Source organism: Spermophilus citellus (assembly GCF_964194105.1).
Source record: "Spermophilus citellus genome assembly, chromosome: 3".
In the NCBI taxonomy this organism is placed as follows: domain Eukaryota; kingdom Metazoa; phylum Chordata; class Mammalia; order Rodentia; family Sciuridae; genus Spermophilus; species Spermophilus citellus.
Window position 1 is genome coordinate 149750735 of NC_138184.1, and position 17863 is coordinate 149768597.

The window sequence follows — 17863 nt, forward strand, 5'->3', positions numbered from 1 at the left end:
TTTTCTTTCTTTTTTGGTAGAAATTTTATAGCTCAACCAATTTGTTTTGAATTAACTTTGTGTATACCATGGTATAACAGCTGAGGTTTGTGTGATTCCACATGGTTGTCCAGCGGTCACAGCAGCTTCAGCTGTAGAAACCGTTCTACCCTCCTGGAGCTGTCTGGGCATCGCTGCTGAAAATCAGCTGACCAGATATTGCACTTGCAGTAACTCAGTTCCAGTGAGCTCTTCTTATTTTTTAGTTTAACAACACTCCATCTTGGTGAGTGTAAGTTCATAATACATCTTAAGATCAGCTTCTAACTTTGTTTTTTTTCTGGAAAATTGCTGAGCTATTTAAAATCCTTTGTATGTCCATACAAATTTTAGAACCAACTCAATTTTTACCAAAAAACAAAACAAAGAAAACAAAAAAACCATCTTCTGGTGTTTTTGACTGAGACCAAATTGAATCTCTACATCAGCTGGGATAGTATTAACATCTTAAAAAGAATTCCAATTCATAAACATAGTACATCTATTTAATAATGATGTTTTGAATTTTTCAACAATATTTTATAGTTTTGTATAAAAATCTTGCATGCATTTTATTAAAATTATGCATTAGAGTTTCATGGTTTTAGAAATCATTGTAAATATTATTCGGCTGTTAATTTTATTTTCCAATTATTTCTCTTATCTACAGAAATATGAGGGATTCTGTATATTGAATTTATATCATGCAACCATACTAAAGACTCATTTTTTAGTTCTACCAGCTTTTTTGTAGATTACATAGGATTTTCAACATACATGATCAGATCACCTATGAAAAATGAAAGTTTTCCTTTTCCTTTTAAAAACTCTTGCCTTTTATTGTCTTATTGTACTGCTATAACTTCTAATATAGTGTTGAATAGAAAGCTGTGCTTGTTCATTTTTCAACATTACATTTGCTGTTGGTTTTTGTAGATGCCTTTTATCATGTTGAAAAGTTACCATATATTCCTTATCAGCTGAGAAGTTTTTCTCCTTCTAAAACCATGTGTTGAAATATGCTAGGTTCTTTGCATTAATTGAAATGATCATTTGTTTTTCTTTTATTCTATTAATATGATGAATAACCTTGTGTGCTTTTTTTGAATGTTAAATCAAGTTGCATTTCTGCAATAAATTCCATTTAGTCATACTATATTGTGCTTGTTTTATATGGCTGAATTCAGTATGTCAATCTTTTCTGAGGACTTTTGCAATAAGGCCCATGAGAGGGACTGTACTTTCTCACAGTGCTTTAGTATATAAGTGCCTTACATATGTCATAGTGACTAGTTTTTATTCATTTACCTTCACCAAGAAAACATGAGAATTCTCTAAATTCCTATATTTTCACAAAGACAGAATAGTTACCTCAAAGAAAAATCCTTTATATTTTAATAAACCCTTCATACTTTGTTTAGAAACAATACACAAACGTGATGAATCACATCAATACTCTCATTAGCTCAAAGCCTTACTAAAAATTATGAATGAAAGTTCCTAAGAGCTGATATTTTTATTGTTGTTTACTACATTCTTTGACTCCTTCATGGATATACTGATCACTTTGAGATAAATTCCTATGTCCCTCAAACACATTGAAACTTCTGAGGTTTTTGATTTTTCTTAGCCAATTCAACATTACCTTCAAAGAGAATTGATAGATAGGGTTGATTTTTCTGAGATCATTAATAACAAAATAAAGAAGGGATGCTCTTGCTGCTACTGGTCTGTAACATTCTCGGGCCTCATTGATTTTTCTTTCATTTTCTTTGGCTTCAATCACCTATGGTGGGATCAAACAAAATTAGTAACTTACTCTTCATGTTCTCCAAACATACCCAGGCAATGGAAGGATGTATTTGAAATGAGAAAGGATTCATATTAAAATAAACAACACAAATGGCATCTAAGTGCTTGAGCCTTTCTAAAATTATTAAATCCATATTCTTAAATATTTTTTTTCGTAAATTGAGTTTTAGTGAGAATGATTTCTGCTGCTTTACAGATCACAGATTGAAACAACACTAATTGTTTTGGGTCCTATAGAGTTGATTTCTCAGGAATGTCACCTTCCTACCTCCCCTTTCTCTTTCAGGGCTTAATAACCCAGCTATATCACCTCCCAGGGGTGGCTCTTAAAGTCTGCTGAGTCAATTTGATGCCAACAACTTTATTAGGCAACAAGGTATACAAAAGCTGCCAAGGTCAATAATACATCCAATAGCAGTGCTCACTAAAAAGCATTTATACAAATACTGTCATGACTGTCTAATTTTAACTGCACCAGATCATCCATATGCTCATGTATTTCCATTTACTTTTATGTATTAGCCTCTGAGCATGTTTAGAGAGATAATTAAAAAAAAAACCAAAAACTACCACCATCCATCAACATATTCATTTTAATTCAAGGATCCAGTATCTGTTTCTTTTACTTAGGTCCATGGCTTTACAAGATACAATATTTTCCCAAAGTATTTCTATAAACTTGACTCACAGTATTTATGTATAAAAGGAAATAAAATATAGAGAATAGGGAAGTTACTCACATGCAATATGTTGTTAAGACAGAAAGTGATACTCTAAGAGACAATTAGAAGTTAACTTCAAAGCTAAGACTTAATTTACTTAATTGCCCTAATCTTTACTATCTTAGCAGCTACCTAGAATTCACTTTCTTAAAAGGATAGAGTAATTTGGAATTCTATTTCCTTGCTTAATTTAAGACAAATACATTGGATGTTTGGTGACACAACTTCTGTTGGGTAATTAATAGATTACTCAGTAATGAGGATATTCTAGAAAGCAAATCAAGGTCTAGTGCTGACTTGGAAACATTGGGATGTCAAGGGTTAGTGACCACGTGTGAAAGTTCAAAGTGCATACCATGCACATGGCATTTGGAAACTCGTGTTGCACATTTAGCCAAAAGCCTACTGGATGAAAATTTTCACCAGTTTTTGGGAAATATCATTTTTCCCAGGGTAAACAATGCATTTGAGTGAAGCAGGACACCATCTCTTGCTGTTTCCTGCCACTACAGATCTATGAACAAAACTTCAGCTCCAAGGATTTCTCTAAAATGCCAACAGACTGGGGAAATTGTGCTAAGACTATAGGATATAAGTTTGCCTAAGCCAAATGCTAAGCCTTTTTAGATTTTTCCACCAAAGAAGACAGCAGGCTCCAGTTTTCTTCAAATTTGGGCACTCAAGAGAAATAATAGCCTGACAGAGTGTAATGTGAATGACTGGACTCTGAGGAATTAGAGTCCTCAACCATTTCCATCTCCTCTCTAAATCCCACACTGTCCAATTTTTAAGGGCATGTCGTTAAATGACCTGAATTCCATAACACATCAATCTTTTCAGAGGAAGAACCACTTTGATTGCACTGTAGTCCCAAGCATTTCATTCAAACAGAGCATGAAAACCCCCAGGCATCGTCTGCCCTTTCCTACCTTGTGCTCTATCTCTGCTGCGGTGGCCTTTGTTGTCTCCAGCCTCTCTACCAGGTTGGTGTCATCTAGGAAGCTTCCCTCTGCTGCTGAAAGGCGTAGGAGGAGGTCATCCTCCAGGTGCTTCAGCTCAATCTTAAAGTCATTTTGGTGCTTTGTCAAAACCAACTAATATAAACCAAGGAACATGCGAGAAATGGTGACTAAATATAAAATTTTAAGAGGGAGTTTCTTAATCACAAATTTCATAGCCAGTGTGTATATAATAAAACACATAACATTAAAACCATACTGATCATACTTAAAAAATTATTTTTAAAATTTCAGGAGGCATGGTAAGATCTAGTTGTACTCTCGGGTCATGAACATTTATTACAATCATTTAATATCATAAACCTGTAGAAATAATCTGTTTAATATCAGAAACTTCTGGTTTCCACTCTGACATGACATGATTTTGAAGACTCATTTCTGTTCCCATAATAAGACAAAGCTAAGCAATAATTCTTCTACCAGAGAACTGAGGTCACAGGGCAAACTACCACCCTGAAAACTGGACAGGTAAGTACAGAGAAGTCACTACTGGAACATTTAAAACCATAATTGGCTAATTGCTAGAGGCAGAGCTTAAAAATTAAGAGTCAGAGTTAAAAATTCCTAGGCTCAGCTGTAGGGGCCCTTCACACTTTTGTTTTACCTCCAGAGCCCTACCAAATTCTCAAAGAGCAAAGAAAAATCCACTCCTGCCCTGGGCAGAGGCAGGGAAAGTAATCATTTTGTGTTGAACTCAGAGATAAGTAATCATTTCAAACATGTCTAGAACTTTCTATTCTCCTTAACAGACACTTGCCTGCTGGGAAAACAACTTTATCAGAGGCTAAGGTAACCTAGGGGGAAGGACAATTAGACTACTCAGCCTCCTCAGGACTTCCTGTCTCACACAGGAAGAGGAGGAAAAAAGGTTAAGACACTCTTTTGAAGGTCACAGCCCAGTGTGCAAGCCTACTAAAACACCTCTGAGATTGAATCATGAGTTTATGGAATACTTTCCACTCCAGAACTCTATCACTGAACTGGTAGGGAACAGTAGATTGCAGTTCAGCGAACTGAAAGACTCTATTTAACAAAGGAGTTTTCAGGGAAACTCAAAACAACAGGGAAATTAAAAAAAAAAGAAAAAAGAAAACTGAAGTCTATGATACCTTCCACTAAAGGAGACATTAAACATAGCTAATGTCCTAGCCAGGTACACATAAATTTTTTACCCTAAAACACTACTTACCTCAATTCTAATTATCTCATACATCATGTCCTACTTCCAATAAAAAAAGTATAAGACATGACAGAAGGCAAAAAACACAGTTTGAAGAGAGAGAAAAAAAATCACAGAATAAAACCCAAGTATGGTAGAAATTTGGGAATCATAGTGTGAGGGTTTAAAAATGACTATACTAGCCTGACATAGTGGTGTACAACTGTAATTGCAGCAGTTTGGGAGGCTGAGGTAGAAGGATCACAAGTTCAAAGCCAGCCTCAGCAACTCAGTGAGCTCTTGTCTCAAAACTATAAATAAAAAACAAACAAACAAACAAACAAATAAATGGGCTGGGGATGTGGCTCAGTGGTTAACCACTGCTGGGTTTAATCCCTGGTTAACCCTCCTCCCCTCAAAGATGATACTTCATATACTAAAAACTCTACTGGAAAAATAGACAACATGCAGGATCACATGTATAATGTAAGCAGAGAGATGAAAAGTCAAAGAATAAAAAGAGAATGCTCAAAATAAAAAGTGCTGTAACAAAAATAAACAATGCTTTTGACAGGTTCATCAACAGACTGGATACTATCAAGGGAGGAAACAGTGAAGCTGAAGGTATGTCAATAGAAACCTCTTAAACTGAAAAGTAAAGAAAGAAAGTATGAACATTTAAAAAGGAAAAGAATACCCAAGTACAATAAGATAATTACAAAGGTGTAACATACATGCAGTGGGAATACCAGAAGGAAAGAAAGAAGAAAGAGGGCAGAATAAATATCAGAAGACTAATGGTTAAGAATATTTCAAAATTAATGATAAACACCACATGTTCATGAAGCTCACAGGAAACTGAGCAAGATAAGTACCAAGTCTACACTTAGGCATATCACATTCAAACTGCAAAAAATCAAAGATAACAAAAATAGTACTGAAAGAATCCAGGGAAAAATATACCTCATCTATGAAGGGAGATGTTTAAGAATTACATGAGACTATGCAGCCAAGAAAAGAATAAAATATTTAAAATATCTGTAGGAAAGTACCCAACTAACCTAGAAATCTATATCCTGTCATCCTTCAAAAGCAAAGGAGAAATAAAGGTTTTCTTAGACAAAAATTGAAGGATTTTGCTGTAGTAGACCCACCTTACCATAAATGTTCAAAATAATTTCTTTATAGGGAAGGAATAAGTCAGAAATTCAGATCTACATAAAGAAAGAGTGCTAGAGAAAGAATAAGTAAAATATTTTATTTTTTCTTACTCTTAATTCATCTGTTTGTTCAAAATAATATCAATAATTTATCCAGAGATTATAATTTAGGGATAAATAAAATGAATGACAGCGATGTTACAAGGGATAGGACAGAGGAAATGAGGATACACTATTAAAAGGGATATTCACTACCTATAAAGTGGTACAATGTTATTTGAAGAAGATTTAGATTAGTTATAAATATGTTGCAAACATTAAGGCAACTACTACTTTTTTTAACAAAAAGCATAATTTATATGCTGAGAGAAGAAATATTGAAATAATGTAAATTGCTCAATTAAAATCAAAGGCAGAAAGAGGAAAAGACAAAAAAAAACACGGAACACACACAATACATAAAAAATAGTAAAAAGTATGGTAGATATTAATCCAACTATGTGAATAACAACAGAATTCTTCAAATCAATCAAGAGTCAGAGTAGATAAATGACAACAGAAAACTATGTTGTCTACAAAAATCAACTTGCAATAGGATGGATAAAGATATGCCAGATAAAGCCAGGTGTGGTGATGCATTGTGTTAATCCCAACCTACTTGGGAGGCTGAGACAGGAGAATTTTGAGTTTGAGGCCAGCCTGGGCAACTCACCAAGATTCTGTCTCAGGAAAGAAAGGAAAAGAGAGAAAATAAACAAACAAAAAACAAGCAAGTAAACAAGTAAGCTGGAGCACCTGTATTAATTTCAAACAAAACAAATATCAAAATAAAAAAAAATTATAAAATAACAAAGGGATCAGTTCCCTAAGAAAACAAAATTTTTGTGTACTTAACTGAGTGCAAAAATACATAAGGCAAAAAACAAATCATAGAACTGTAAGGAGAAATAGAGAAGTACACTTTATAGTTGGAAAACTCAAAACTCCTTTATTGTCAACTGACAGATCACTAAGGACATAGTCGAACTGAGCAACATCAAATAAATAAACTGGATCTAGTGATATTTATACAATACTCCTTTGAACAACAGCAGAATGTACAGTTTTCTAAGTTCACATGGAACACTCACCAAGATGGAACACATACTAGGCCATCTAACACAGTTGAAAATTTTTAAAAGAAATTATATGAAGTATGCTCCAAGACCACAACAAAATTAAATGAGAAACAACAGAAAGATAAGCTAGAACATCCCAAAGTATGTAGCAATGAAACAACATACTTTTAAATAACATATGGGTCAAAGAAGAAATAAAGAGAAATTCAAAATATACTAAAATAAATAAAAATGAAAATACGATGTGTTAAAATTTGTAAAATGCAGTAAAAAAGTGCTTAGAGGACAATTTATAGCATGGACTGTATGAATTAGAAGACAAAAACATCTAAAGTTAATAGTATCTAAGTTTCACCTTAGGAAACTAGAGATAGAAGACCAATATAAATCTAAAGCAAGCAGCTGGGTGTGGTGGTGCACGCCTAGAATCCCAGTGATTTAGGAGGCTGAGGAAGGAGCACCACAACTTTGAGGCCAGTTTGATCAACTTCATAGGACTATGAATCTCAAGATAAAAATAAAAATAAAAAGAGGTGGATGTAGCTCAAAGTAGTAAAGTCCCCTGGGTTCAATCTGTAGTACTGCAAAATATAAACCAAAATCCCAAAGAAAGCAGATGAAAATAATAAAAATCAAATCATAAATCAATGACATTTAAAGTATGAAGCCATGGCCTGGGGCTGTGGCTCAGTGACAGAGCACTTGCCTAGCATGTGTGAGGCACTGGGTTTGATCCTTAGCACCACATAAAAATGAAACAAATAAAATAAAGGCATGCTGCCCATCTACAACTACAAAAAAAATTTAAAAAAAAAACGGAAAGAAGATTTTTAAAAAATAAAAATAAATAAAATATGAAGCCAATAGAGAAAATCAGCAAAACCAAAAGCTGGTTCCTTGAAGGGATCAACAAAACTTATAACCCCCTAGCTAGGCTAAACCAGGCGGGGGTGGGGGTGGGGAGAGAACAGTTATTAGTTACTAATATCAGAAGTGAATAGATTCACTTCTGATTGACTCCATGGATATTAAAGGAAAATACATATTATGAACAACTCTATGTCAACAAATTTAGTCACTTAAATGAAGTGAACCAATATCTTTGAGACACAATCTACTAAAAACTCATAAAAGGAGAATCAGATAATCAAAATGGGTCATATGTCCATTAAAGAAACTGAATCAATAATTAATAACCTTCCAGAAAAGAATACCAGGTCCAGATGGTTTCACTAGTGAGTTCTATCATAGACTTAAGAAAGAAGTGATATTGGTTCTGTACAATTTCTAGAAAACAGAAGTAGGAGGAACACTTCCTAACTCATTGTCTAAGGCCAATATCACTCTAATACAAAAATTGGATAAGACTTTATAAGAGCTGGGTGAGGTGGCACATGCCTGTTATACTAGTGGCTCAGGAATCTGAGACAGGAAGATCATGAGTTCAAAGCCACCTTCTGCAAAAGCGAAGTGCTAAGCAACTCAGTGAGACCCTGTTCTAAATAAAATACAAAATAGGGCTGGGGATGTGGCTTAGTAATGGAGTGTCCTTGAGTTCAATCCCAGGTACCAAAACAAACAAACAAACAAAAAAAACAAAAACAAAAACAAAAAAAACCCCCCAAAAACACAACAAAAAAATTAGAGACCAATATCTCTCAAGAGTATAGATGTACATAGCCTCAATTAACTATTATCAAATCAAATTGAACAATGTATAAAAATAACTATACATCATGACTAAGTGGGATTTATTCCAGGTATGCAAAATCGATTCAACATACAAAATTGAGTAATATAATCTGTTACATAACAAGTTCAAGATGAAAAATATGGCCATATCAACAGACACAGAAAACACATTTAATAAAATTCAACATTCATTCATGGTAAGAACTTTCAGCAAACCAGAAATAGAGAGGAACTTCCTCACCTTGATAAAGAAATCTAAAACAGACTTACAGCTAACATTATACCTAATGATGAGAACAATTTGATGCTTACAAATTTAATAACTCAGATGAAGTGGACCTATACTTCCAGAGGGAAAAAAAAAAAAAAAAACTCATGCAGGGCTGTAGCTCAGTGGAAGAATGCTTGCCTAGCATGTGTGAAGCACTGGATTCCATCCTCAGCACTACATATAAATAAATAAATTAAATAAAGGTAGTGTGTTCATTTGCATTCTCATGCAAAGAAAAATTAGAATGGTTCCCCCTAAGATCAGGAATAAGATAATAATGCTCTCTTTCACCCCAATTTTCCACACTGTACTAAAATTTGATATCATTGTATACACAGAAAATTCTGAAGAATTAAAGTAAAGTCTCCTGCAACTCATAAGCAATTATAGCAAATCTGCAGGATATAGTTTGAAAAGCCAAATGCTTTTCTATATGCCAGCAACAAACAATTGCAATTTGAAATTTAAAACCCAATATTGTTTACAATAACACCAAATGACTGATACACTTAGGTATAGATCTAGCAAAATTAAAAAAGACCTGATGAAAGAATCAAAGATGTGAAAAATAGGAAGTTGTTCCATATTCATGGATAGGCAGATTCAATATTGTTAAGATATCAATTATTCCTGTCCAGGATCTGAAGCAATTTTGATCAAAACCTCAGCACATTATTTTATGGATTTTGATAACTGATTCCAAAATTTATATTGAAAGGCATAAGAGCCACAATTGTCAATAGTACAATGAGAAAAAGCAGAGAATTGACCCTACCTGACTTAAAGACTTACAAATGTATAGTAATCAAGAGAGTGTGATATTGAGAAAGAAAAGATTACCAAATCAGTGTAATGATATAGAAAAACCCAGAAACAGGTCCATAGAAAAATGGTCAACTGATCTTTGGCAAGGAGCAAAATCATTTCAAGGAGAAAAGATAATGTCTTCCACCCAATGATGCTAGGACAACTAGATATCCACATGTAAAAGAATGAAGTTGACTCCCTACCTCATATCATATGCAAAGTTTAACTTGATTACAGACCTAAATGTAAAAACTTAAACTAAAAATGTCATAGAAGAAACATCAAAGTAAATCTCCATGAACTGTGTCTGTCAGTGCTTTCTTAGATGACACAAAATATAAGTAACAAAAGAAAAACAAAGATCAATTAGACTTTGCCAAAATTAGAATAATTTGTTCTTCAAAGGACACCATTAAGAAAATGAAAAGACAATACATGAAATGGGAGAAAATTTTTGTAAATCAGAACTCAATAAGAATCTAATATTTAGAGTATATGAAGAACTTCTACAAGTCATTAAAAAAAAAAACAAACAATTTGGGACTGGGGTGTAGCTCAGTGGTAGAGCACTTGCCTAGCATACCTGAAGCTCTGGATTTTATCTCCAGCATAACAAAAACTAAGCAAAGAAAACATAATAAAAAAAAGGCATGCAAAAGTTCAGTAAATAAAAATGCTCAACACTGTTACTTTCTGGAAATGAAAAACAAAATCATAATGACATACCACTTCATATCCTTTAAAGACGATACACAGCTGGTAGAAGCATAAAATTTTGCGGCCATTTTGAAAACAGTTTGGCAATTCCCAATTGATTCAAAATAGAGTTACCATATAACTGAGCAATTCTGAAAATGAAAATATATGTGCATACAAAAACTTTGCCTAGAACTGTTCATAGTAGTGTAATATATCACAGCCACAAAGCAAAAAAAAAAAAAAAAAAAAAAAAAAAACCCCAAATGTCCATTGACTGAGAAGGGGATAAATAAAACAAATGAAATACTCCATATCCATACAAGGGAATATTATTCATACATAAAAAAGCATTAAGTACTAATAGAACCTTGAATATATCAAGTTAGCAAGTAAATTCCCTTTAATTTTCACATCACAGAAATACTATTTTCACTATTTCAGTTTTCAAATTTTCTGTTAGAAAGGTGGGCACTGAATTCTTTCATGTGTTTTAATCACTGTGTTCTTTTTATTCTTCCTAATATGCTTCACCCATTTTCTCTTTTATTTCTTCTAGAGGTATTTTTAGTTTCTTTTTTTCCCTCTTGAACTAGGTTTTAATTTTATTAATCTGTTTATATTCTATGTCATTATTTTCTGCTTTCATAACCACTTTCTGTCTACATTTTTAGGCTTACTTTATTGTTTTCAAAAATGCTGAATTTAACTAATTTTAATATTTTTCCTAATCATTATACTTATAGCCATATATTTTTAAGTATATTTGTTACAGACAGTTATAGCCTCCTCAGTTTTTCAGTCTACTTCATTAGTCTACATTTTTTTCCTTAGGTAAATCCGTCTATTAACATCCAACCTACCTGGGTCTATATCTACTTCCACATCTCTGTGTTCCATGAGCAGCATGCCTTTGTACCAGTCCTCATGCTGTGCTCTAAACAAGACTGAGACTAGGCGTCTCCTACCTGTGGCGTAACCCTAATCAACCAGCATTTATTTTTTATTGATATACTTATTTAATTGACTTAATTTTTTTAAATACATGACAATGGAATGCATTACAATTCTTATTACACATATAGAGCACAATTTTTCATATCTTTGTATATAAAGTATGTTCACGCCAATTGGTGTCTTTATACGTGTACTTTTTTTTGCATTACAATTCTTATTACACATATATACCACAATTTTTCATATCGGTTTGTATATAAAGTATGTTGACACCCAATTCATGTCTTCATACATGTACTTTGGATAATGATGTCCATCACATTTCACCATCCTTGCTAATCTCCTGCCTCTTCCCTTTTCCTCCAACCCCTCTGCCCTATCTAGAATTCATCTATTCCTCCCATGCTCCCCCTCCCTCCCCCACTATGAGTCAGCCTCCTTATATCAGAGAAAACATTCAACATTTGTTTTTTTGGGACTGGCTAACTTCATTTAGCACTGTCTTCTCCAATGTCATTCATTTACCAACCAGCATTTATAAGGAGCAACTTTGAATTGTTTTTGTTAACTTTTCACACATATCATAATCTTTCGCAATAGAAGAGCCTGGAATGCAAGAATCCTACCTTACATTTCTGTATTTTCACCATGATTTCTGCAAAGGAGATGGCAAATAAGTATTGGGGGTGATCTAACAATTTTTACCTTGAGTTTTTCCAAATCTGGCCTTTCAATACTGACCACCTCTGCCAGCAGCTGGGCTTCAAGACCATCTTCTGTAACTGTGAAATTGAGGAGGGTTGTCTGAGTTTGTAATTCTGGCTTATAGTGAGGATTTGCCAGTTTTGTGTGAAGGATAAGGCGAAAGTTCTTGTTGAATTCACATTCCTTATCTCCAATCCTTATATACCTAAAGGAGACAAAATACACATTTAAAAGAGTCATGAACCATTGCTGTCACTGGAATGTCATTCCATTGCTGAATTTTGACAACATACCTAGGCCAGAAGACCAGGTGATTTGGGATTTTTCAGCTTTTTTTTTTTTTTTTTTTTTTTTAAATAGGAAGAATAGGAATTACCTACCAAATCCCTGTGTGATTATTTTCCCTCTGATGTGAAATGGTAACAATAATAACATTCACCTCTTGGCATTGCTATAACTAGTAAATACCATCAATCTTACAGAAAATCTTTAAGAGTAAATGTTAGTTTCATTATTCTTTCTATGATTAAAATTATATTAAAGCCAGGCATGGTGGTGTACACTTATAATCCCAGAGACTAGGGAGGCTGAGGCAGAAGGATCGCAAGTCTGAGGTCAGCCTCGGTAACTTAGTCAGACCTATTTCAAAAAAGAACTGGGATGGAACTGAGTGGTAAAGCACCCCTAAGTTCAATCCCCAAAACAAGACAAAAAATATGTTAAACATTGCTATTCTTTAAGGATAAAATATGTACATGTGTGTTGATGTGATATCTATTTATTAAGTATACTGATATTAAAGTATATTGTTGATATTAAATATATTGATGTGATATCTATACTTAAGTATATTGTTAAATAATATACAAAATCTGGGCTGGGGCTATAGTTCCCAGAGTGCTTGGGTTAGATCCTCAGCAGCATGTAAAAATAAATTAATAAACAAAGATATTGTGTTCATTTACACAACTAAAAAATACTTAAAAAGTATGTGAAATCTTTTAATTTTATAAAATATTAAAATACACATGCTCACGTACACATTATTAAATGTATTAATGTTATTTTTCTTAAAGTATTAAAAGTAAATATATACTTGAAATTATTTTCTGATATTTTTGGCCTTTTTCATTTTCTTTCCTGCTAGGAACCTGCTATAAGAACTAGTAGATGGGGAGCTTTTCAATTCATGCTTCAGAGAAAAGAAAATTCATGAAAACTGAACTTCTCAAACTTTTCTGCAAAAGTAGCCTGAACTGCATGGGATGGAAGTTCACATAAGGTTCATGGGAGCCTGGTTAAAATAAGGAGCATTCACTCTTCTTTTTCTTAAATGTTCATATCAATTTGGATTCCTCCCTATTAAGTATATAAACCATTTTGATTGTAGAGATGTTATAATGACAAAATACTATCCTAATCTCATATTATTTTAAATTAAAAATATAATCTAAATAATCTGAGAAAAAAATATTTACCACCTGTCTCATTGGTTTGAAAGTGAAGTGTTATTTCACTAAATTTATCAACTTTGGAAAATTGAGTGTACTCAAAAGAAGAGACAGGTTCAGCACTTAATTGCAACATTTAGTTCTTAATTTGAGGAGAGATACTCAGAATGCTATAATACAGTGATATTTTAGGTTGTTATTGGTGGGTATTTTATAATTGTGCCTTATAGATTAAATCTTTTGTAAGGAAAGTGCCTCGATCTATTGGCTACTCTATTTGTTCAGAGAAGTTTTTATGAAACAACTTGCTTTAATGTGTATAAATTATAAAAATTATGTTTTAAAATCAGTAAAGCTTTAACCATCTGAATACGAATTAAGAATTTCAAGGGTTCGACCTCCAGCAGTTCACCCCCCAAAAGAATTTCAAAGGATGGATCAAACTCATGACTCTTTGTACCCAAGGGTCAGATTTTTTCAATGCAGAGTGATCTTACAACAGAAAACTTCACAACTGTTGATTGTTTGAGCTTGAAAAAGAGGCCACCAAACAAGCCACTCTGACAATCTTCTTTAAGTTTTAAGTTCAAAGGCGCATTCATTTACTTTATCTAGTTTTTTTTTTCTGCCATCCTACCATTTAATTCTTTTCCAGGAAGAAAATGAGCGATTCAGCTAGCAACCCACTTCTGACTAAAGCTAAAATATATTTGTGTATTATGCATTTCCCTTTTGAAAAAGGGACAATGTTAAAAAAGATGAGTATTGATATCACTGTTAAAAGTAGATACTGAGAACAATAAGAAGTGAATGAACCAGAGATTAAGTGTAGTAAGTGGACCAGGCAGGACTGCTAGTTTATCCCATCAGCATGGTGGCCCTGAGTCTCTATTTTCTAGGACACCAATCTGATGTCATCTGTTCACGTTTCTACATGTTTTCTGTTTGATGTCATGTTCATTAAAATAATCGTACGTCTGATAATTTATTCTGTTATTTCTGTTATCATGAAACACATTACAAAAAAACATCCAGTCAACAGTGACTTAACACCTACACCACTCCAGGCTATCAGAGTCTTCCAGGCACAGGGCATATAACTATTATCATGACAAGCATGGTCTCTGCTCTCACAAACACTGTTTCTTACTTTCTCATGACAGGAAATATATTATTTTTTATATACTGATTTATTCATTCTTTTATTTATTCATATGTATCAAATTCCTACAATGTGACAGGAATACAAAGATCAAAGATCTGACCAATTAAAAGATAAGCAAAAGAGTAGAATAGGCTTCCCCCATCGAGATGTACAAATGGCCAATGGGAACATGGAAAGGCTCTTAACATTAGTTATTAGTGAAATGCAAATCAAAGCCATAGCCAAGGTACCACTTCTCACCTACTGGAATGACTATAATCAAGTGATAGAAAGTGCTGGCAAAAGTAAGGAGCAATTGGAACCCTTGCACAGGTAGCTGGTGGGAATATAAAACTGCACAAACACTGGAAAACAATTTGGCAATTCCCTGAATCATTCCAGCAATTCCATTTTTGGGTACATACCCAAAAGAATTGAAAACTTATGGACTGGTGTTTTGACTCAGTGATAGAGTGCTCACCTACCATATGTGAGGCACTGGGTTTTTCCTCAGCACCACATAAAAAGTCATTGTGTTCATCTACAACTAAAGAAAATATTTAAAAAAAAAAGAATTGAAAATGTATGTCAACACAAAATTTGCATATGAATGTTCATAGCAGCTTATCCATAATAGCAAAAGATAAAAACAACTTGAATGTGATTAACACTATGGGCATATCTAATCCATGGGATGCTATTTGGCCATAAAAAGGAACGAAATATTGATATACCTGTTGGACATCAGTACCCTCAGAGTATTAGTTCTAGGACCACCTGTGACTACCAAAATCTAAGGATGCATAAGTCTCTTAGGTTGGTCCACCATATCCACAGATGTGAATTCACGAACACTGTATGCTACAACATGGATGAATCTTCAAAACATTATGCCAAGTCAAATAAACCAGTCACAAAAGAGCATTGTGAATCCATTTAGAGGAAATGTACAGAACAGGTAAATCAACAGTGACAAAAAGCAGATCAGTAGTTGCTTAGGAAAATTCTAACACATTGTGCTGATGGCTGTCCAACTCCAAAAATATACTGAAAGGCCAAATCATTAACTTTTGGACTTGATTCCATCTGTAAGGTCAGTAACCACACCAACTATAGTTTCTCAGAGGTTTGTGCTTATCCTCTGAGAGTTACGAGGTGTGCCACAGCATGATCTTTTTTTGAAAAGGACATTTTTTTTCTTAGTGAATCTTCCTCTTTTTGAAAACATATTTAGCCATGTCTATTGTGGAGAGCATCATCAAAATTTGGGTTTTCCTTTCCAAATATTTTCAAAATTGATCTCACAAGTAGCTTCGAGGAAATCTTTGCTAGCGCTGTCCCATGTGTTACTCTTAACCATGAACAACTGGCTTTTAAATGAAACTTTAAGAGTAAAGGTCTTATGTAATTACTGCCTGGAGCTTTGCATATGAGAGATACCAAAGTTTAAATTCATTTGAGTCTCCACAATAAAGCCTGCACTTAAACCTCTGTGTAAATTCTTCAATTTCTGACTTCCACTCCATCTTGGATCGAATTCATTCCTCCCTGGTGGAGAGTCTCAGAGAAATGCCATGCCTGTTACAACCTTCTATGATGTCAGCTTGTTTGAATGTTCCTTCACTCACTGGAGAGTTTTCACCAGGTTTAAATTCCTATTTTATAAACTTTGTGTTTTAACCACTAATATACATCCCCAGATGAAAAGAGGATGTAATTATTTTTATGCTTTAGTATCTTAAATTTAAAGGAAAAACAATGACTAAATTAGGACTAGAATTTTTATTATTTTGTACTAGGAGATTCCTCACCAGATAGGATTAGGAAGTCCAATTGATTTTGAGATATGCATGGTGTGTGTGCATGTTCTTGTGTGCATAAGAATTAAAACAAATGACGCATAAGATGACTTACTGTTGAAAGTACAGGCTGTGCATCCCTATAGTGAAAAATCCAAAACCTGAAACTTTTTTTTTGGTACCGGGGATTAAACTCAGGAGAACTCGATCACTGAACCACATCCCCAGCTCTATTTTGTATTTTATTTAGAGACAGGGTCTCACTGAGTTGCTTAGTGCTTCGCTATTGCTGAGGCTGGCTTTGAACTCATGATACTCCTGTCTCAGCCTCTGGAGCGGCTTTGATTACAAGTGTGCGCCACCACACCCAGCTTGAAACTTTTTGACACCACCATGATGCACAGTGAAAAATCACACACTTTATGTGATGGGTCACAGTCAAAATGCACGAAAAATATTGTATAAAATCACCTTCATTTTATATATATAAAGTGTACATGAAACAAATGAAGTTTGTGTTTAGACTCTTGGGTCACATCCCCAAGATATCTCATCATGTATATTCAAATATACCAAAGTCCATAAAACAAACAAACAAACAAGCAAAATCTGAAAGACTTCTAGTTCCCAGGATTTTGGATAAGGGATATTATTTTGTAGGAGGTTAAGTAAGAAATCCCTCTAGAGCAGAGGCTGATGAACTTTTGTTGAAAAAGGTAGAGAGTAAATATTCTGGGCTTGGTTCATATACATCTGTCATATATTCCTGTTGCTTACAACCCTTTAAATATCAGTCTTAGCTCATGAGTCACATGACAGATGGTTGGCTCATGGCTTCTCTAGAGTACCATATTAGTTAGTAGTCTGAGTTAATATCGTCTCAAAGCAATAATAGCTAATTTTCTCCACCAGCCACTATACATAACTATGTTCCCCTCATCAAACTTCTAATAACAAAATAAAACATGAGAATGTTCAACATGGAGCATGGATACTGACCATGTCAGTACCAGAGGGTACAGGTGAAGTTTTTAAATATATATTTTTTAGTTGTAGATGGACACAATACCTTTATTTTACTTGTTTATTTATATGTGGTGCTGAGGATTGAACCCAGGGCCTCATACGTCTGAGGCAAGCCCTGTATCAGTGAGCCACAACCCAGTCTCACAGGTCAAGTTTTAACTGATTAAAAATTGAACCAAAACATCTAAGTTAAAGAAATGCTCTGGAAGACACTCCAGATGATTCCATTGCAGGGTATCCCTTTCACACCTACATATTCTCTGAGGCATTCAAAAACCCCAGTTTGAGAATCAGAAAATATCTGCTT

At 34.0% G+C, this 17863-nt stretch overlaps 1 protein-coding gene across 3 annotated transcripts in view; it reads right to left on the reverse strand.

The window, feature by feature from the left end:
* DNAH11 (dynein axonemal heavy chain 11) overlaps nucleotides 1-17863 on the reverse strand; it is a 278938-nt gene that overhangs the window by 34607 nt on the left and 226468 nt on the right. For all 3 annotated transcript variants that reach the window (XM_081287176.1, XM_081287175.1, XM_081287177.1), the window contains 3 exons: nucleotides 12137-12341; nucleotides 3482-3646; nucleotides 1664-1804 (listed from right to left, as the gene is read on the reverse strand). In XM_081287176.1, the coding sequence (XP_081143302.1) occupies nucleotides 1664-1804; nucleotides 3482-3646; nucleotides 12137-12341 (511 nt within the window). The remainder of the gene's footprint in view (nucleotides 1-1663; nucleotides 1805-3481; nucleotides 3647-12136; nucleotides 12342-17863) is intronic.